Source organism: Nerophis lumbriciformis, linkage group LG06 (genome assembly GCF_033978685.3).
Source record: "Nerophis lumbriciformis linkage group LG06, RoL_Nlum_v2.1, whole genome shotgun sequence".
Classification (NCBI taxonomy): Eukaryota; Metazoa; Chordata; class Actinopteri; order Syngnathiformes; family Syngnathidae; genus Nerophis; species Nerophis lumbriciformis.
Genome location: NC_084553.2, coordinates 30,698,446 through 30,721,104, shown reverse-complemented (window position 1 = coordinate 30,721,104; position 22,659 = coordinate 30,698,446). Strand labels below are relative to the sequence as shown.

The 22,659-nt window shown below is 40.6% G+C and overlaps 1 protein-coding gene across 1 annotated transcript in view; it reads left to right on the top strand.

Annotated features, from left to right (window-relative positions):
• The first annotated feature begins 739 nt into the window (after nucleotides 1-739).
• cgnl1 (cingulin-like 1) overlaps nucleotides 740-22,659 on the top strand; it is an 88,521-nt gene continuing 66,601 nt past the window's right edge. Inside the window, exons 1-8 of the mRNA XM_061964091.1 lie at nucleotides 740-881; nucleotides 11,037-12,603; nucleotides 15,061-15,155; nucleotides 16,871-16,973; nucleotides 17,385-17,486; nucleotides 17,663-17,799; nucleotides 20,765-20,903; nucleotides 21,074-21,286. Coding sequence (XP_061820075.1) covers nucleotides 11,089-12,603; nucleotides 15,061-15,155; nucleotides 16,871-16,973; nucleotides 17,385-17,486; nucleotides 17,663-17,799; nucleotides 20,765-20,903; nucleotides 21,074-21,286 — 2,304 coding nt within the window. The 5' untranslated portion in view covers nucleotides 740-881; nucleotides 11,037-11,088. The remainder of the gene's footprint in view (nucleotides 882-11,036; nucleotides 12,604-15,060; nucleotides 15,156-16,870; nucleotides 16,974-17,384; nucleotides 17,487-17,662; nucleotides 17,800-20,764; nucleotides 20,904-21,073; nucleotides 21,287-22,659) is intronic.

Genomic DNA, 22,659 nt, shown 5'->3' with positions numbered 1-22,659 from the left:
CACAAAGGTGAAACTTGAGGGTTCCTGGTTTGAATCCATCTTCCGTACAGGTAAGTGGGGCCATTGTGTCCTTGGGCAAAACACTTCAGCCACCTGGCTCCCAGTGCCACTCACTCTGCTGTAAATGCAGCTTAAATGTACATGATGGCTTTCACTTTGAGCACTTTGAGCCATTAGAAAAAAAGGTTCTACATAAATACAATTCAATTCACTAATAATATTGTAATTGTTTATGTTTTATCTTTGATCTCTTTGTATGATTTTTTTTATTTGCGTTGCGTTCAATGCACCGTACTAAAATCAGGACACGTTACGCTCCACTAGATGGCGCTCCTCTAAAGACATGCAGAAGAGGGCAACTAGTTGAACTTCCACCAAACTTTTAGGTTTCCTATCAATAGGTCTGAAAAGAATTAAACTTGCATTGTTGATGTTAATGTGCACGGTTTGTCTTAATGCCGCAAAACTTGTTTTTTATCTTCTTCCTATTCTATCAATATAGCCTGTATTGATCCTGTATACTACCTATATTATATAGGTGACATTTTGAGGTGTAAAGTTTGCAGTATCTAAAACTTGATTTGTAATTGTACTTTGGTTGGTTTTGAATGCTAATGAAGGTGTCCTGGGTCCAGTTGGTCCAGTTTGTGTTGGTGCTTCACAAGCAGGAGGTGGGTCGGCGCGCTTGTTTCAGGAGGCGGGGCGGGCCGTAGGAGGGGCGGACCTCCTCCGCCTCCTCAGATTGTCTCCCTCAGTAAGCAGCACTGCGATAAATAAGTTGCTAAACTACGGCTGGGGCACTTTGCTAACTGTATTAATATTGTAAATACATATATTCATCTTCAGATATCTGGAGAGAAAAGTCAGCAGGACTGCTTCTGGTGAGTCGGCAACACTTTTCACTGATGTTCGGTTTGTTTTGAGAGCTGTCGCTAAACTCGGCAAGTGGCGACAAAAGCAGATTTCAGGTCACTTGACTTGCTTTAAACCTGGTATTTAACGGCGTGACTAAGCCACGGGAAGCTGGTATGGAGGAAATGTCAGGTTTTGAACAAGCTGATGGAGTTTGATGCTATCTGTTGCTACGAGCAGCAATGTGAAATGAGCACATAAAAAGTGCGTCAATTCAAAAGTGGCGCTGGTTAACCCAGAATATTTCCTCCGGTTGTATTTGTATTTACCGCTGACTATGTACGTTTGTAATGTTCTTCCCTGGGCGTAAATCATTGCTGTGGTCTTAAGGGATTCAGCGAAACTTTATTTTAACATTCACAACAATGGCGCCTTTTAGGGCTTTTGTTTTCTTTTTGTGACTCAGTGCAGCTTATCACTAATGTCAGAGCAGAGAGTTCCCATGGCGAGATAAACATGTGCTTTGTCACATCAAAGTAGGGACCTGACATTCTAACCCGGGCCTGGGGTTGACCTATGGGCCGTGAAGGCAACACACGGCATCTATGTAGCACACTACATTGGACTATATTGTTCTAGGGGCCACATTTCCAGAAAGCTGAGGACCACACTTCTCTTTTTACTATTATTCTTAATTTGAGAACCACCGTTCTTTGTAGTTGACATTTGTTTTTGGTCTTTTTCTTTTGCCGGAGCCCTGTTAACCAAAATATACCATACTGTAAGTGTCCACTGCAGTGTATGTTTGCCTGTAGGATGGGGTTATTCCAAATTGATGGACAAACATTTTTGCAGCAAATTCCCACAAATACTTGATTGCTCCTTTTGTATAAACTTGGACCAACACGGCTATTCAACTACATAATGAAGAGGGCCGCAGTTTCAAGAGCCCAAAGGCTCAGGGTCCGGACATCAAAATGCAGATCTTTTGTCAGAAAGTGCGCAGGTTACATTTCTGAGACTGTGTTTACTTAATTGCAAAGTAAACACATGAACTTTCACACTGCACTGTTAATAAATTAATTAGTCTGCCATTGCTACTTGTTTCCAGCGTGCGCAGCTAGTTAACAATATGAATAAAAAGAAGGTCTGTTTTTTGTTGAGGATTGACGTTCCTTCTTTTGAATTGTTTTCCTTCCTTAGTTTTATTTATTTACACTTCTTTTTTCATTTAGGTTTGTAAGAAAATACAAACATAAAATAAACATAATAAAAGTATAACGTCCATTGTGTATTTTACATAAATAATGTCCATTGTTTATTTTACATACATAAAATAGAAGGTTTAGTGTTAATATATTCACACAATAAACTACAAATGTTTACACTGAACTGAACTGAACTGAACTGAACTGAACTGAACACATAGAAATTGCACAACATTCACACACCGAACATTGTATGTTTCTTATCACTATAAGCGTTGTCGCCTTCTACTGGTCAAATTTAGCACTACATGTATTAAACGAGTGTTGATCGGCAAAGTTACTGTCAGACAAAAAAACAACACAACCACAAATACAATAAACATCATCCATCCATCCATCCATCCATCCATCCATCCATCTTCTTCCGCTTATCCGAGGTCGGGTCGCGGGGGCAGCATCCTAAGCAGGGAAGCCCAGACTTCCCTCTTCCCAGCCACTTCGTCCAGCTCCTCCCGGGGGATCCCGAGGCGTTCCCAGGCCAGCCGGGAGAGATAATCTTCCCAACGTGTCCTGGGTCTTCCCCGTGGCCTTCTAGCGGTCGGACGTGCCCGAAACACCTCCCTATGCCTGGCTGTTGCCCCCTGTGGTTTGGCGGGAGTACTGCATACAGGATCAACCCTAGATTAATGGTTTCATCAAGCCTATTTGGGTGATGTTCGGTGGGCCAAATAAAAAGTTTTGGCGGGCCAGATGTGACCCGCGGGCCACCTGTTGTTAACACATTGGCAGATCCTTGAAATGTCAATTTAACCCTGCTAGCAAACATAGAACTCTGGGGTCCAAACTTGTAATTTATATAACAGGCATTCATCAAGACTTGTAAGGGCTATGTTTTAGCAATACATTTTTTTTTCGTAACGTGGTTTATGTTGGGAAGGTGTTACTGTACAGTGACTTGTTTACTTAAGATGCAGTCAGTAGTAGTCATTTGTTTGACTTCTTTAGTTATACTAGTAGTGTTACTAGAGCTAGGTGGTACACCGCTGTTATAGTTCAAACCGGTATATTTTAGAAAGCGGTATATATTTGAGATATTACCGTCATACCGGTATCATTTGAAGAGCCTTTGTAGCTGGTGCGGCGCGCCGTCGCCGGGGTGCCCGGCAGGCACCGTAGCTGAGAAAGGATCCGGCGTGTGGGAAGGATTTAGCGCGCATTGCAGACACCGCCACATTCGCCTTCGCGCACAGCCGACGTGCCCACCCACATCGTCGCTCCCATGGCTGGCGGGGGCGGGCGGCGGGTCCTTTTGCTGATGTCACACGTTGCTTGGCAACAGACACTGCCTGTTTAAAGGTACACACGCACGCACACGCTGCTCTTATATGAAACTTATTTCAACTGCATGTGACAATATTAAAGTTTAAAAAAAAGTTTTTTAATTTAAAAAACGCATCACAACGTTCGCTTTTTTTCCAACATCACTGGTTACTGCTCACTGCAGACTTCATGAGAGCCAACAAACAATAACACATCATTTACTGTACAATGTCTGCTGTTATTAGCATGCCGACTGCTCAGATGTTCATATATTATCGTTTAGATGTAGAATGACTTATAATCCTCGCAAAGAAAAGGGGAGTGGAACGAAACGTCTTTTTGTGTCGCTCTCACCATTTCCGGTATTAAATTGACTGTCAAAGTGTACCGACTTAAAATATGTCCTTGTCCTTCTACTATCCAGATGAAGGCATGATTTATGACTTATAATAAAGTTTGACTAGCAAGAAAACAAGGACGCAGTTGGATGCATGTTCCTCGGAAACCCATTAGATAAGACGTGGGGTTCCTCAAGGCTCAATTTTAAGTCCCATTCTTTTTAATCTTTATATGCCGCCTCTCGGGGACATCATCAGGAGACAACGCATCAGTTTCCACAGTTACGCTGATGATACACAGTTGTACATCGCCGTGTCTCCTGATGACACAGGACCAATAGATACCCTTTTTAACTGCATCAAGTCAGGGTTGACAGTCAATTCCCTCCAGCTCAACCAGGACAAAACAGAGGTTTTAGTTATAGACCTTGACGACCAAATAGAGAAACTTTTACCAGAATTACAAGATTTTAAACCAACACGGTCAATAAAAAAATCTGGGCTGGATTTTTGACTCACAGCTGACTTTTATCCTACATATTAAAAATATTACAAACATTGTTTTTTATTATCTTAAAAATAATGGCCAGAATTCGCTCGTTTCTCTCTCAGGCCAACACGGAGGTGCTAATGCATGCTTTGATTTCCTGTAATGACTTGTTTTCTGGCCTTCCTAAAAATAATATCAAAAGTCTGCAATTATTACAAAACTTAGCTGCACGCGTGCTGACGAGGACCGGAGGGCGGGTGCCCATTACACCAGTTTTAAAGTCGCTTCAGGGTCCATTTTAAAGTTGTATTATTTGTTTTTAAATGTCTTAATGGCCTTGCACCTTCTTATCTATCTGACCTGCTTTTACCGTATCAACCCTCGTGGATCCTGAGGTCCTCTGGCACTGGCCTTTTAGCTTTACCAAATACCAGAACAAAGACTCACGGTGAGGTGGCATTTAGCCACTATGGCCCCCACCTGTGGAACAGCTTGCCAGAGAGCCTCAGGACTGCAGAGATGTTGAAATAAAAAAAAGGGCTAAAGACATATTTTTTAATCAGGCTTTTTACTGGTCATCTGTTTTTTATTATTTTATTGTTTTTACTGTTTTTTACCGTAATCATTAATATTTGTATTATTATTATCTCAATGTCATGTTTTTTTTAAGTTAAAGTTAAAGTTAAAGTACCAATGATTGTCTCACACACACACTAGGTGTGGTGGAATTTGTCCTCTGCATTTGACCCATCACCCTTGATCACCCCCTGGGAGGTAAGGGGAGCAGTAAGCAGCAGCGGTGCTGTGCCAGGAATCATTTTTGGTGATTTAACCCCCAATTGGGGCGGCATGGCGTAGTGGGTAGAGCAACCGTGCCAGGAATCATTTTTGGTGATTTAACCCCCAATTGGGGCGGCATGGCGTAGTGGGTAGAGCAACCGTGCCAGAAACCTGAGGGTTGCAGGTTCGCTCCCCGCCTCTTACCATCCAAAAAAATCGCTGCCGTTGTGGGGCGGGACACTTCACCCTTTGCCTCCGGTGCCACTCACACCGGTGAATTGAATGATGAATGATAGGTGGTGGTCGGAGGGGCCGTTGGCGCAAATTGCAGCCACGCTTCCGTCAGTCTACCCCAGGGCAGCTGTGGCTATGAAAGTAGCTTACCACCACCAGGTGTGATTGACTGATAGGTTTTACATGTAAAGCGACTTTGGGTACCGGTACTTAGAAAAGCGCTATATAAATCCCAGGTATTATTATTAATTCCAACCCTTGATGCTGAGTGCCAAGCAGGGAGGTAATGGGTCCCATTTGTATAGTCTTTGGTATGACTCGGCCGGGGTTTGAACTCACAACCTACCGATCTCAGGGCGAACACTCTAACCACAAGGCCACTGAGCATTAATTTTTTAATATAATATTTGTACTAAATTTTTTACATACTTTTTATTATATTTTTATAGTATATATATATATATATATATGCATATATATATATATATACTGTATATAAAGATATATTTTATTTATATTTAAATTTTTCATTGCGTTAATTATAGTTATTTTCCAGTGTGGATGCCTGAAAGGTGGCGTTTTTCCTCAAATCCTCAGTGCCATGTCATGTTTTGTTTTTGCTTTGTTAATAGTGCTGTATGCGTGTGTATGAGTGTGTGTGTGTGTGTGTTTTCTTTTTTTCTTCTATTATTGTTTTTGTTTGTTTGTTTGTCTGCCTTGTACAGCACTTTGTGTTTGCCATTTGCGTGTGCATGAAAAGTGCAAAAAAAATTACGCTTTTGATTTGATCGGTTGACATTGGCATGCAACCTCGTGATCACAGCGCCGCTATAAATAGTTAATCTGCGTCAGCGTTTTTAACAACATTATCAATAATACTTGGTTTATATTCAAGTCACAAAATGTTAATGGAGTATTGTTAGCAGTTTTTGAATGGTTATTTATTGGGTTTTATGGGCCGAATAGAGGACGTCCCATTGACTCAGCTGTAAGCGGCTTATTATTTAAGTTTTTTATGAGTTACAATGCTTTAAAAAAGAAATTAATCGTTCGTCATGTCTTTCATAATGATTGTGAACAATTGGCAAAATTCCAAAAAAAGTGCAGTTCCCCTTTAAACTGAACTCGGTGGATTTGGCCCCTGGATCTACAGTTGAATATACCTGACATAGGGGCTACTGGCAGGAACTTAATGTAGTCTGCATATGAGCTCTTGTGTGTCGGAGGCATGTGGCATCGACAGCTCTCACCCTCCATCTCAGGACACCTTTGAGTTTCTTTTTTGGGGTTTACTTCTAACTGCAACGGCATGACCTGCACCCTTTCTCAGTTTCAGAAGGAACACAATCTTCAGTATGGCTTTAACATACCGTATTTTTCGAACTATAAGGCGCACTTACTTATTTTCATTTTCTCAAAAATCGACAGTGCACCTTATAACCCGGTGCGCTTAATGTCCAGAATGATTCTGGTTGTGCTTACTGACCTCAAAGCTATTTTATTTGGTACATAGTATAATGATAAGTGTGACCAGTAGATAGCAGTCACACATAAGAAATACGTGTAGACTGCAAGATGACGCCACTAAACAACACCAAAACGGCTAGTGTAGTTAGACGTACTGTGATTCAACATACGGTATTATTATGGTGTGTGTGTGTATAAGGACTGCAAAATAACACCTATTAGCAGACATATTATCTGGCGTTTTGTTTCGCAATATTGTGCAAAACCAACTTTTCTTACCTTCTGGTACCTGCTGATGTGTATTTGGGATCTGCATAAGTCCTGAAAATGTGCGCGTGTATGCCATTGTAGTCCGTGCCAACACCAAAGTCGATAAGCTCCTTGTTTTTCTATATCCTCTTGTTGTGGGGCATTCATCCTCTGTAGTTCCCATTTTTAATATAAAGTAGCATAAAGTTCTAACTTATATCTGTCAGTCGGCTCGCTATGGAAGCGCTAAAAACTACCGGTGTAGTGGGATTACATAATTCACCCAAGGAACTTTAGTTATTAGAGAGTTCCGGTCGGACGTTTTTTTAGGGGACACATTTCCGGCGTTGGTGTTGGTGTTGGTGTTGCACTAGTGAGCCACGGATGAGGAGATGCTGCTCCGTTATTGATTTAAGTGAAGTTTGAATGTCATTAAAACAAGTTGCTCCATCTTTTGACACTTCTTCGACTCCTGTCCTTACACGCTACACTGGTACAACAAAGATGACGTGGAGAAGACGCTGTCGAAGTGGAGGCACGTAAATAAGACCGCCCACAAAACGGCGCATTCCTGAAGCGAAGGTCAGAAAGTGACTTGAAGATGGTCTGTAAAACATAATCTATGCAACATTTTGACCAAAGAACCACAAGGAAGTGTTTTAAATGTAGGGGAAAAAAATCATAATATGATCCCTTTATTGCGCCTTATTATCCGGTGCGCTCTATAGTCCGAAAAATATGTTAATTCAAACACACTGCAATTGCAATTGCAATGAGATAGTTTAGTTCAAACAAAATACCATCACGTTTACACTCGCACAATCGATTGATGTCCAAAAAAGAAGTAAAAAGCAGCGCTCATTTAACCCTACTTCTGCTCCATTTTGTTTATTTACATGTAGGGCTGGGCGATATATCAAGTTTGTATCGATATATTTTTAAACAAGATATGAATTAAGAAAATATTGTAATATCGATATAATTTATTTCACGTTAAAATGACCAAATGCCGCTTATTTGTTGTGTTCCTTGTTCTCTCCCACACCCCTCCGCGGGTTGCTAAACCCGTCCCCTTCCTCCTTCCAAGACGTGCTTGCACATATAAGAACATACATGATCTACATGTAAAGCGACTTTGGGTACTTAGAAAAGTGCTATATAAATCCCAGTTATTATTATGATTGGTTGTTTACTATGATGCGTCACGATTGGTTGAGATTAGGCCAATCAGAGACAAGATAGGGCGGGTCATGGAACCAGGAAAGGAAATCACAACAGACATCCCAAATGACAATGAGAGAGTTGTAGAAGAGAAGAGAAGAGGGAATTTTCAAGCAGGCGATTTATATATTAAAAAAACTAGTGGAAGATGGCAGAGGGATTCTCTTCCTTAGATTTTTCTTTTAGCGATGTAGACAACGTCCAGGAAACCCACAATGCGTCTACTTGGCCACATTTGGACAAATGTATGCGTTTGGATAAAAAGTTCATTTGAGTTGTTTACCACGTAAGCCCAAATCAAAACTGCTCTCCACATGGAAGACGTGGAATACACATTTAAGAACACACATGATTGTGGACATGTGATGACTTTTGCTACAGTAAAGCCTGTCCAAATGCTACATTTCATTTTCATTGGTGTTTTACAACAAGACAGTAGCTGACATTTTGTTCATTATTTCTACTCTTTATATTTTGACATTAAATAGATGAATCATTTTGAAACAAACAACAAGATCATAGTTGCATAATTAAGTCAACTCACTGACTTGGCGCTGACCACAGACATGTGGTCTAGAAGAACCACAGAACCGTACGTGTGTAACAGTCCATTACATTGTCGTTTTGGAATTCAAAAGTGCCTGCCTGCAAATATATTTGTTATCTGAGTTTGATACATTTTGTATTATTTGCACAGCTATGTTATTTATTTTATGTAAAAGAATATTTTTCTATTTATTTATACATTCTTTGTTTTTCTATTTTATATATGTTATGTAGTTCTGTGCTACTTAAACAGTTTTTTTCTGTGCTGTTAATACCCATATAGACTAACTGGGTTAATAAAAGTGCCACTGACTGTTTACAGTACACTTGTCATTCACTTCAATTTCAGTGAATCTCCCTCAAAAATGAATATCTTTATATACATATTTTCACCGGAAAATATATCGAGATATATATCGAATATCGAGTTTAAGTAAAAATATATCGAGATATACTTTTCCATCCCTATTTACATGTTAACATTTTCTTGCGTGCAATTACACAAAACATTAGGTGCACTTGCTAACTACCATGGATTAATGAAATGTTTTGTGTTTAAAAAAAACTGCCTTTGCTAATAATGCTGATTTGCTTATTTCAAGAAGCATATTCATATTTTTTTTATATATCTTTATTATTGTAGTTGTAGTTTGCAGTGCTGCACAACTGCACTGGACCACACTGAGTCATTTATATTAATGTGACTACATAATTAGGTTACATGAGAGATCACACAGAGAGAATAAGCTCTCAGTATGATGCAGTGCAATACATGAACAATATTGGCTGCTATGTTTTTATTATCATTGTTGATTTGTTTAGCTTCCAGGGTGATACAAAAACTCCCCATTTATTTAAAACTTTACAGAAGTAGCATAAGGCAGTGATGAATCCATACATTTTAGTGTGGCCTTTTTTACTTACGTTTGTTAACATTACAGGTTAACAAACAGAGATTGAGAGTCAATTTTAATATTTATGTTTGTTTACTGACATTTCTAGACATTCCAATTCCAATTGGTGAAAAAACAACATGAGAAATCAAAGTTTATTGTGTTTTAAGGGAACACTTTCATGTTATTATTTATATACTATATTACGTTAGCGCTTAATTTGGTCACAAAATAAAGCTGACAACAATATAGTTTATCGGCAATTATTTGTGGGACTATACATCGTCCAGCAAAATGTATTGTCGGCCGAGGCCTACCCATGAGCAAGACCCACCCAAGCTCAGCCCGAGGCGCAGTCACATATTACAGGCGCAAGCATTTCTCCTTGCATGTGTGCATGTGTGTGGTTTGGTTCTTTGCGGTGTGCATCCATCCATCCATCCATTTTCTACCGCTTAATCCCTTCGGTGTCGCGGGGGGCGCTGGAACCCAATTTATACTTGTATTGTACACCAAATTTTACCATGAAGGTTTATAATCATAATACATTTTGAACATTAATTAGAAAAAGCAACCTTGGCAGAGCTCTGTATTTAACACATTAGATTTAATTAGATTGTGCAGGTGTACCTAATGCAAGGGTTTGTGGTTCTGTTTTACTGCAAAAATCCCCCCATTCCTGCCAACCCGCTCCATTGAACCCAGTTTTTTAAAGGGTGCCTCTTTAAAAGTAAAGTGTGATATATCCTGCCTTGGTTGGCCTTTGTTGTCATTCTTATCAGAGGCCTTCTTCCAGGCCCATCATATTGTAGCATCAGGTAATTAGGACACTATCAGCAAGGCAAACAGGAACTTGCTGAAAGCCTATTGTTCAGAGCAACACATGTTGCCTGCAGATGGCATTGTCTCTTAGTACCTTCCCAGGCATAAATACTGTATATCTGAGGAACATTCAGCTCCCATCTTTAGTGTTTGTACACAGTTTGATATTTATTGGCTGTCATGTTGACAACCTAGCCCTTATTGTAAATGACTAAATTTTCTCATAGATCATTCCCATGCAAATGATAACTTACAAATACTTCACTTGGAATCATGCCAGCGTGATTTCTCATTGTTCAATACCAGTCCAGGTAAACAATCCATGTATCATACCAAGCCTGTTAGTCACTCTTTTAAAGTATACCTGATCATTCAGTAAGTGCTGTCGAAAAGAATGGGCCTCATCTTGAGTCACAGCTGTGTAAGGTAACTATTTGGAAACATTTAAATATTCACTCTCTAATGCTTCATCAGAACCAGGAAAACCATATTTTGGTCTGATGCTCTGGTCTTTAGCTTTCTAAAAATGTGCCCCCTGAACAATTTCGTTGAAGCACCTTGTTGTGTACAATAGCATCTTATTTCAAAACTAATAGACTTTCTCTAATTCTTCTAGTGGAAGGACAGCTGATCCAGGGAGAGGGGTTTATCCTCCTTCTGCCTTCCTGATGGAGTCATACCAACTGACTGGTATTCCCAATAGTGGGCCACAGCAGGGCTACACCCAAACGTCTCGCACGACTCGTCTCCAGAGTAATGTCGGTGGTACATATGGTCTCAGCATCCGAGTCCAGGGTATAGATGGACACCCATATGTTGTTCTGAACAATCAGGACATTGACCCTAATAGTAATGGCTACATTGACACAGAAGGCTCTTTTATTGACAACTACCACGAGTATGATTTCCGAGGAGACAAAGAGGGTGGACCCAAGAGTCCCTTTAGGGAGTACGGGTCTCAGAAGATGATGCAGAATGTCTTTTCAGATTCACAAGCAAGGAGAGCGCAAACCCTTCTGAACTTTCAGAGGCATCCTGAGATACTGCAGCCGTATGACCCAGAGACTAACTCTCTAAACTTCCGCAGCCTACCTTCGAGGCCCATGTCTACGGCTGAGACTGGAACTCAGTCTTCATCTACTGTACCTGTGCCGTCCCACACAAGACCTTCTAGCCTGGACCAGAACAAAGATCCAACACAATCGAACAAAAGACAAAGTCCGTCTCCGACCCTGACTGATACTTCACGCCAAAAACCCAAATCACCTCCTCAGTCTTTGTCCTCAACCCAGCAGAACAAGTCACAGGCACAAGTGGCTCAGCCGCAGTCCAAAGTTTGTCTCAGCAACCACAGTCCACCTCCGTCCAAGCCAACACCTAAAGGTAATTCGCAACCGTCCTCTGCATCCAGTGCCACGAGTGAGCGGAACAAAAGATCATCCAGATCTCCCACTTCAGTGAGCAGCACAAACTCCAGCCTGGAACGCAAACGCCGCGAGCCAGATGTCCTTCCACTAAGAAGGTCTGACTCCAGCGGACCTGTACTTTTGTCAACTTCTCGCTCTCGCCACTCCTCGTCATCCTCCACCTGTAAGCACCATGTGGATGACCAAATGGAGGCGCTGTACGCAGACACTATCAACCGCCACGAAAATCGGCGCTACATTCCTTTTATCCCCGGGTCGGGAAGAGACATTGACACAGGGTCCATCCCAGGTGTTGATGAGCTGATTGAGAAATTTGACAGCAAAGATGGCAGCCACCATCGACGGGGACGGGCCGGACGAAGAAACAGAATCAATCCAGAGGACAGGAAGCGCTCTCACAGTGTGGATAGTGCTCTTGGACGTCCCTTGGATGAGTCCAGCCACCGTCGGGGCACATCCATAGAACCCGTCCTGCGACCCTCACAGCTGCGGCTGCAGAGGACAGCTGGGAATCAGGACCCCTGGTACATGGTCAACTCCACGCCACAGTCTCGTGCCACCAGTGCACCCGGTTCTCCCCAGAGCACCATGTCTACAGGTGTAGGGTTCATCCAGGGATACAAAAAAACCAAGGGCCCTATTACTGTTGTGACGCTCAAGAATAAAGACAAAGTGGGCAGTGTGTCTTCAGCAGGCAAACTGTCTTTATCAAAGTCTGCTGGTGACAAAAAGGCCAGCTCGGACACTGAAGTACAGGTAAATAAAACAAATACCAAATCAGCCATAAAACCAGGTGTTACTGTAGCCTGGTTTATACCAGTGAAGTTGTAAAGAGTAGAAAACTGGGTTATCCATTACTGTATCACTTTTTGGCGCCTGTCTGTTTAGGTAACAACCACAGAGGAACATTGGTTGTTGGTAGTTCAGGATTTTCCCCATACTGCCGCTACATATGCGGTGATGGGGCATGGCTAGGGGCCTTGAGGGGGCGTGGTTAATATGGCATCATCATATATACAATATCATGCATAATTTTGACCATGATGCATATCATCATCCATCCATTTTCTACCGCTTGTCCCTTTCGGGGTCGCACGGAGTGCTGGAGCCTATCTCAGCTGCATTCGGGCAGAAGGCGGGGTAAACCCTGGACAAGTCGCCACCTCATCACAGGGCCAACACAGATAGACAGACAACATTCACACTCACGTTCACACACTAGGAACAATTTAGTGTTGCCAATCAACCTATCCTCAGGTGCATATATTTTCTTTAGAAAGGCTAAGCTAATGTTTTATGTATATTTTAAAAATAAATCAGTTATTAGTAATAATATATTTTTCTTGTATTACATTGTTTTGCTCTCTTTTTCAATTGTTGCTCCTTATTGTAAAAGGTAACACAGGCTACACTTTATTCTGCCCTTCCTGAATGTTGGAATTTAGTTTGCAAATATGTAAACAATCTTTTGAATTAGATATGAAAAAATAGGCAAAAAGAAGCGATTCAGATGCACATTTTTATTTTCAAAATAAAGCATAAAGTAAAATGTTTATGATATTTGAGATGTTTTTCAGACTTATGATGGCCAATAATTCATAAATATTAGACTATATACAGTATATCTATTCATACAATATAGTACTGAAGAAGAAAAAAGTTTTCAAACAAAAAAAAACCAACACATTTTTAAGGTGTGGTGGCTTTTATTTTGCTGTGGCAGTGCACCACAATCAATTACATGTTGTAGAAACCATATAATGAACTATTTTTAGGTCCGGGCATCAAGCATCGATGGGAACTAGAGCGAACATTCCAATTCTCCCAGAATTGTTAAATTTTTTTGTTTTCAATTCCTATTTTCGATGCCCGACGAAAAGAAATGGCCGCTCACTGTGCGCTAAACAACGAAGATAAAATAGCTGCCACAATTTATTTTTAAAGGGCATATTTTGTCTAGTTATTGAATGGACATTTCATTAAGAAAAAAACCCCCTCCAGATAGCGCCTTCATTTAGACCATGCAAACTTTTGTTTAAGAATTGAGATAAATATTAAAAGGTATGGATGGCGGTTCATAGCATTTCTCAAACAGCGCTGAACCGTATCCCAACGATTGGGGAAAGTCTTATTTTAACACGTTTTAAACACGGCGCCAACACAGATTGGCGCGGTAGTACTTCGAATCTCCCCGAAAGGCAGAGGAGTCCTCCAACCTGTACTCTGCATGAACCACAGTGCCTTCGTGTAGCTCCTTGATGAGCCTGATGATTTAACTCTGTCACCTACGTGTAGTTACCGTGTTCACGTCATGAAGGTCTGGGAGGAAAATGTGATTATGGCGGTGTTAACACGATATTAGCCCAAATATTGCGATGCAAATATGGTCGGTGTCGTTTTTTTGCACATAAAAATTATTTTGAATGAGGGCCATTTCAAACCGCCAAGATCGTCACGAAAAATTTAACATATTTGCTTTTTTTTGTCGTGTCCCCACCGTGATCAGATTTCATTGCGGATGAGTGATGGATGACCAAGTTTTTTGTTTGGTACGAACATGGTCTTTGGCGCAGCACGGCGAACCGCAATGTTTAACCGCCCCTTTAGTAACCAGAATCTCAACGAGGAATCTGAACCGAAACTGTTCAAGTTCAAACAAACCCTAATTGTTATACTGACGCTGCAGCATCATTCCACTTACTGTACACACTTGTTGGGTAGACGCAGTAGCTTGTGAAAAACAAAAACATAATTCTCAAACCTGCTAAGCTTTCCTTCCGTTTATATACAAGACAAAATTAATAAGTTTTTAGTTCCGACAGTGAGTGAGTAAAAAGAGTCATGGGTAAGCAGAAACCCTCAAAATATAGTCCAGAAAATCAGTTTGTAGGGAGTAGGGGAGGCCCTAACTATATTTATATTCTCTGGCTCACTGTGCTAGACTTTGAAAACCCCCTCAGTAACCTAACACCTTTTATTGGCAAATAGCTTTTTAATTTATGGTTATTGTAGTGATTTTATGTATTTTATGTTCTTAATGTCAGTATATATCAGTCATGGCGATGAATTATATAGTATGTTTTTTCAAGAATTTGGGTCTTCAGATGAAAATGTTGGCAAACACTCAGATTGTCTGCTCTTCTGTGAAATAAGGTTGTTGATTAGGAACATGAATTATTTTCTGACCTCTCGCTCATTTCCCGTCTCGTTCAGGCAACACCGGATCTCCTGAAAGGTCAGCAAGAGCTTTCACAACAAACACATGAAGAGACAGCAAAGCAGATTTTGTTTAATTACCTAAAGAACGGGTGAGTTATTATTACAGCTTAAACTCTTTCTGCTTTACTCTCTATGTTCATGACAGATTGATGCTGTAAAAATAAAATAAAAAGTTTGGATTTTTGGGCCACTCAACTTTTGACAAATAGCACACTTTAAGTAATGCATCAGTTATTCTGTGGGAGTACACCTTTTTTTTTTTATCATAGTTTGACTGTTTATGATAAAATTGATGGAATGTGTTCTTTTTACCCACCCAGCTATGCAATCCAGCTGTGTAGAGTTTTTATTTATTTTTTGGCATCTCACTTTCTCCTCAGTGTTTTCTCTCAACCTTTAGTGTGAAGCCTTTGTGTTTGTCTGTAATCTGACACTCATTGACTCTCAGGGAATGTATGTACTGTAGGGTTAAGGTTGAACTGAGGAAAGCGTGCAATCTTTACAGTCCGTTATTTTTCTAGCATAGTTTGTGAGAACCTGTAAATGAAAAGTCACAGAAAATAGACTACCGGTAGAATAAAATATCACCGCATGTTAATATTTTAACATCAAGTTTTGCAGTTTTCTGTAGCTTTTTTGCATGTGCTGTCGAAAAAGAGCAGGAAACTGGTTGGGTGTGTCAGGACAAATGTCAGGAGTCACCGGACGACAAAGGAAAGGAAACCAGATGGAAGTACAGGGGCTGAAACTGAGCCACGTTCTCAGAGCTACAAACACAAACATTCACCAACAGGGGTTAAATATGTGTAATCCAAATCATCTGTTTGGAGGAGAGGGAGGTTGAGGGGCTGCTGTCTGTGTCAATGACCTAATTTATAGAAATAATAGATCACTGTTGTGTTGGGAACATGGTTCGACTCCAGATTTATTCATACTGATGCTTTTGATTCTGCTGCCTTTAAGGGTGGGAGAGACCCACCCAAAGTCAGCACTAAAGAAACATTTTATCTTGCTGTGCAGAGGCAAATGTAATTTTATGACATTTGTCATTTTAGGGTTTTTCAGACAGGCGGTCCAAAAATGTGTTTAGGGCAGATCCAGAATTTCTGGAAAAGACCGTCCACTGCGTTTGTATGGTATTAACGATTTTCATGTTAGGTACTTCTGCACAAACCTGTGAGATCCAATGCAAACGTTGTACAACATCCATCCATCCATTTCCTACCGCTTGTCCCTTTTGCCTATATATTTTTCATCTAACAAGATGTTTTATTTTTAGTTACTACATAGTTCAAATAAACACAGAACTTTGTGCTTCCCATAACCTTCATTCTTTTTTTCTAGTAGAGGCACATCAACATTGACATTTCACATTTGACACATGTGCATTAGTAAAAAAATATATATAAAAACTCCGCTGTTCACTGCCACACAACACCTATCTCATGTGTAGAAACTATTTGCCGTGTGGAAGAATATTTGCGTATTTGAAGTTCCAGGTGCTCCATGCGATACGGATTTCATACATTTTTATTAGACTCCATAAACGATGAATCAGAGCAACGGAATATAAATTAAATATTTTTTCTGATCAAATTAAACAATTAATCTTTGCGATCGTGGATGCAGATATATACAATAGTTCTACATTAGTACTAACAACTACTACAATTATTATTCTTACAAGGCAATTATTGTTGTTCACAGGTCTCAGCCAATTTTGTTGTGTGAAGAACTGAAGCTGTGCCTGAGATTTTTGTTTTACCCTCCGCTGACTGGTCCTTTTTGTGTCTTTTGTCTGCAGAAGTAAGGATAATGATGAAACAACCAAGAGAAAGGTCAACCTTGTCTTTGAAAAGATTCAGACCTTGAAGTCACGAGCCACGGCAGGCACTCAAGATGACAAAGTGGGATATTTTTATAGCCTCAATTTTTCCAAAGGCATACGTTTTCATCCCTGCAGATCTACTAACACTAAATTATTAATTGTGGTTTTAGGGTTTCTACCATGCTTCGCTTATCAACTCTTATCAACAAGAGCAGTAAAAATCATCCAGACAAAACATCAATGGGCCTACTTCTTCAAATGTTAATATTTTACCTCATTTCAATCCAATACAAACATATTTTACCCTCAAAAAGATATGTACATTCCAAACTCTTTATTTTGCATTAGACTCTCATGTGATGTTTTCTATTTCCCCCCATGCAAAACTGCTAATGTCATTTTTATTCAAATCCCTCCAACGAGATTTCACCGAAAGGTAAATATGTTTAGAATTTTCAAGATGTTATTCTCAAACATGTTCTTCTGCCAGTTCTTGGGGGTATCTGCACAAACCAAAGCCCTGCAGGAACAGAACGCTGCACTGGAGAAAGAAATGTCCCAACTGAAACAAAAACTTGAGGAACAAAGCACAGTAAGATTAGGTCTTTTGTCTACATACTGTATTTGAAATGTTTTTGCTTTGATCTGTGAGTTGGATTACATGGGGGTAATTTTAAATCACACTTTGCAGCCTGCTTACTAAGATAGGAGTTCTATCAAGTACATTTGTATTAAGTATGTGTGCATGCATGTATGTTACCTTTTCAGACCTATAAGGTGGACAGCATGGCGACTGCAGGTGTGAAGGAGCTGCAGCTGGGACTGGATAAGACTACGATGGAGTGCAAACGCTTGAAGGAAAAACTGATGAAAACAGAGGCTGAACTCCAAACCACACTTGAAGAGTAAGCACAAATCAAACATTACCATTTAACTGCAGAATGAATGAGGGAAGGGCTACTATTCAAGGTCAGGAGCGAAAACATGATGGCTGATTCTTTTGGTATACAGATACCATAGCTCTTTTTCCGTTTGTGGTTATAGGCTGGAGATAATTCACAATCCTTTTGTGCTTGTTTGTGGGTAAGATTGGAGGTCAGCATTGAAGTCCTCCCTGATACATGAAGTAACATTCTGTATCAAGGATTGGATAGGACTTTATTGTCATTGCACAATTACAACAAAACTATGTTTTCAGCGCAAACCCGTTCAAGATTAGACAAACAAACAGTGTACAGGGTTACAGGACAGGAACGCTGATGGGTCGCCAATGGCGCCCCATAAAAGATGGGAAAAAGGTAAAACTCTGGGGAAGAAGATGAGTAAAAAATACAATCTAGACTGGGCTCCTAAGGGGGCCTAGTCTGGAGTGGGGAAAAACCTCTATGCAATGCACACATAAACATGTTACATATAATCACGACAACTCGCAACAGAGGGGGGGGGAGTTGGGGTCCTGGAGGTCGACTGCTGCTATAAAGCGCTGCCAGCCGTCCATCACCCCGAAGGGGAATCAAGCGGTAGTGAAGGCGTGGGGTGGGAGTGGGGGTGTGTGTGTGTATATGCCCATTGTCTTGGGTGTTTTGATGTAGTGTCCATAAGCCTGGGGCCGTTCTGCATGCAAGCAAAAGTTCGACTCCAGGTGTCGTTGAGGAGGGAGGGAGGTCAAAAGCGTCCATCATTGAGGTGCCCTCGGGGGATGTTTTCCGAACAGCCTGCTCCTGTTGTTGCAGCGTCAAGGCCATTCGAGGGAGTCAAATCGTAGATTAGGATTTTTGTTTTTCCGCGAGCAGACATTACAATGGCTTGTCTGTTCTATCCGTTCATGCTGGCCCTCATATCCAATATTTCCCTTTCAACCAGCTTTTCCATGATGTGATCCATCTTGCAATTCAGTTAAGAAATCGCCCCAGACTGTGATCCCACAGCCCGGCCCAATCCTTCCATTGCGACGAACAGCCTTTGGGCTCCTTGAGTGGATGCCATCGTCTTACGAATTTGACGATACACCAGAGCAATGCCCAGCCCAATCAGCAGGTGCCCTGCGATCACTGTTCCAAATAGGTGGATGTCTTCCACGTCCTTGATGGAAAGGACTGAGAGTAGGGCTGGGCGATATGGCCTTTTTTTAATATTGCGATATTTTAAGGCCATATTGCGAAACACGATATATATCTCGATATTTTGCCTTAACCTTGAATGAACACTTGATGCATATAATCACAGCAGTATGATGATTCTATGTGTCTACATTAAAACATTCTTCTTCATATTGCATTAACATATGCTACTTTAAAACTTCCATGCAGAGAAGGAAATCACAACTAAAAAAAATCACTATTTTTTTCATACGGCGTTGATCTGGAAATGTTTGCCTCGGCATTTTGATGGTGTGGGCGTGAAGCTCCGAACGGAGATGTTGACATGCGGAGTAAGCACTCTTCATTCTCTAGCAGGTGACTTTTCAAATGCTACATATTAGCAGTAATGCTACTTTTTATATTGTTGCCAAGTCCGCTTATTATCCCCTTATTATAAGCAATTTGTTTCATAGAGCTGTGGTTGCATGTTTTTTCGTGACATCTGGCAACACTGTCTTTGTGGTGTAACAATAGGAACTTAGAACAGATTCTTAATATTGTTATGGATAAATGTTTGTCGTTAAGGAGGCTGCAGCATGTCTGATGCTACAGTGGGACTGACTTGCCTGGTAGGCTGCTTACTAGTAGGACATATTGGTAGTGGTTTGTTTCTCTAATTCGGTCTTCCGTTTCCTTTCCTTAGCACAAACTTTTTCATTTTCAATGGTTGGAGGACATAATTGTGTCGATCTCTGAGCGGTGCTCAAACATGCACATCAACTGTTAAATCAAAGCATATGTTTGTTTCTTGTGTGAATGGAGCAGGAACAACAACATGGAACAAAATAATAAGTAGTTATTGCTCAAATGGCACAACGCTGTTACAAATATTACTTCAAACGACAGGAAAAAAGCTTGTAACTCAAGGTATGCTCGCAACCTAAAGCATAACACAAAACTGAGGGACAGCTCGTATCTCAAATGACTTGTAAGTTGAGTTACCACAGTGGCCTAGTGGTTAGAGTGTCCGCCCTGAGATCGGTAGGTTGTGGGTTCAAACCCCGTCCGAGTCATACCAAAGACTATAAAAATGGGACCCATTACCTCCCTGCTTGGCACTCAGTATCAAGGGTTGGAATTGGGGGTTAAATCACCAAAAATGATTCCCGGGCGCGGCCACCGCTGCTGCCCACTGCTCCCCTCACCTCCCAGGGGGTGATCAAGGGTGATGGGTTAAATGCAGAGAATAATTTTGCCACACCTAGTGTGTGTGTGACAATCATTGGTACTTTAACTTTAACTTTAACTTTAGTTTGGAAGGCACAACATGTCATGATAGTGTAGAGTAGACGCAAATGACTATTTACTGTGTTCTTTTTACCGAGCTCAGTTCATTGTCCTTTTTTCGTTTTAGAAGCATATCTTGCATAGTTATGTGAATAATAAATATACTATATACCGGTACACATACACAAAATACGCAAAGGTACAAAAGGAATGTCCTGCCTTTCTGTTGTGGACTTCAATTACTGTCAGTATTGTTTGACTGATGGACTTGCATGCCCTTGTTGAGTTGTCCTTTATAGGAGTTTTAACATCACTTATCACCCGCAAGTAGTTTCGACATTACAGTACTGCCTTGTTAGTGGGCTTTAACCCCATCATGCTGCAGCCCACATGTTCAGAGCAGGCACAGGTGCTGCCATTCATATGTGTGAATTATTATTGCGCAGGTGTGTGCACACATGGAGAGCAGCAGTGTGCTGTGACATGTTATGTCATTTGTCAGACTGTTCCAGGTGAAGATGGAGAGGGAGCAATACCAGACAGAGATCAGAGACCTGCAAGACCAGCTGTCAGAGATGCACGACGAGCTCGACTCGGCGAAAACATCAGCTGCAGATGGAGAAAAAGACGCCATCATAGGGGTAAAGAATTGTTCACTTAAACTGTCTATTGGGAAAGTAAGAAACAATCCTAATGACAGATCAAATGTGTGCATTATGTGTTATTTTCTGTTTCAGTGTGTACCCGAGAACCAAGCTACAAGTGTAAATACACAAGACAGTAAAACTAATCCTAAAATGTTTTTCTGTAGGACATAATGCAACTGAAAGTGGAGTTGCAGGAGGTTCTGTTGGCCAAAGAGGAGCAAGAGGAGGTCCTAAGGAGGCGGGAGAGGGAACTGACTGCTCTCAAAGGAGCCCTTAAGGAGGAAGTGGCCATCCATGATCAGGAGATGGACAAGATGAAGGACAAGTATGAGAAGGAGATGAGTCGACTACAGAACTCTTTCGAGGAGGCCAAGCAGGTAAGCAAGCAAGCAATCATTATCCCTGTCTCCCCCACAGCTCCATCCTCCCACATTCAAAAACACACCATTTCAGGGAGGAGTGTGGAGATAAGCACTGCATTGAAAGATGTGGTTTGCATCAGGGCTTTTGAAGTAACATTATTTACACCTTTCCATAAGTTTCACAAGCTGTCTGTGTATGTACAGTGTATGTATATATGTGTATGTATATATGTGCGTGTGTGCGTACGTGCGTGAATATATATCTGTGTGTATGCGTGTATATGTATGTCTATATGTATGTATATGTGTGTATATGTATGAACAGCGTTTCCCCTAAACTGTAAAGATAACTGTGGCGTTGGGGGCGTGGTTATAGGCGTGGTCACGATGACATCATCAAATAATTTTCATAATTAGCTGTGATATGATTTTCTTTAAAAATGCTTAAAACATGTATATATACACATTTAAAACAAATCTATTATGAATTAGTATTAACACCCCAAAAGGGACAAGCGGTAGAAAATGGATGGATGGATAGATGTATATAATTTTTTCATCGTTTTGCCATTTTTTCAATTGTTGCTGCTTTTTGTACAATACTTTTTAAAGTTTTTTTTTAAAAAACAACTAGCAACAAATCTAGCATCTTTTTCTGGTGTTATAAAATATAGTCGTGTTTAGAGACTCTTACCTTCTGTCCCTGACTTTAGAGGCTTGCTGCAGCAAGCATGACGTCACACTTGCTTGGCGCTGTTGCTCAAGTTGGACTTTCTCTTCTTAAAAGCCGCCACTGTCCTCTTAATATTTGCTCATTTTGTAGATGGTTGTCCGTGGGTATATCTGCAATATAATTAAAAAAATACGTCCATATTGCAGACATGCTGGCAATGCTCCAGACAGTCACAATGGTGTGCGTTTTGTTTACATCCGGTTTCGTTACCACGGATTTCGGTGATCAAAGTCTTTTTTCGGTGTTCAAGTTTTCGGTACATTACTTGTCAATAGTGCGCAAATAATAGGCAATATATATAAATTCATACTGTAACCACCATCACGACTAATGTTTTATATATCCATCCATCCATTTCCTACTGATTGTCCCTTTTGGGATCGCGGGGGGTGCTGGAGCCTATCTCAGCTGCAGTGTTGGCGCTAGAAACCTTCAAATTGGGGTCCCAGCATTTTGAAAACAAATGATAAATGTATGCATTATCCTGTTATATCTCACAATTCTATATTGTGTTTTGGAAAAAGGTTGTCATAAACGTTATTTAATTCATTAAAAAATAATACTAAAGAAAACACATTTTTATGCATATGTAAATGTATTCAGTTATAAACATTCAAATAGTAAATGGGTTATACTTGTATAGCGCTTTTCTACC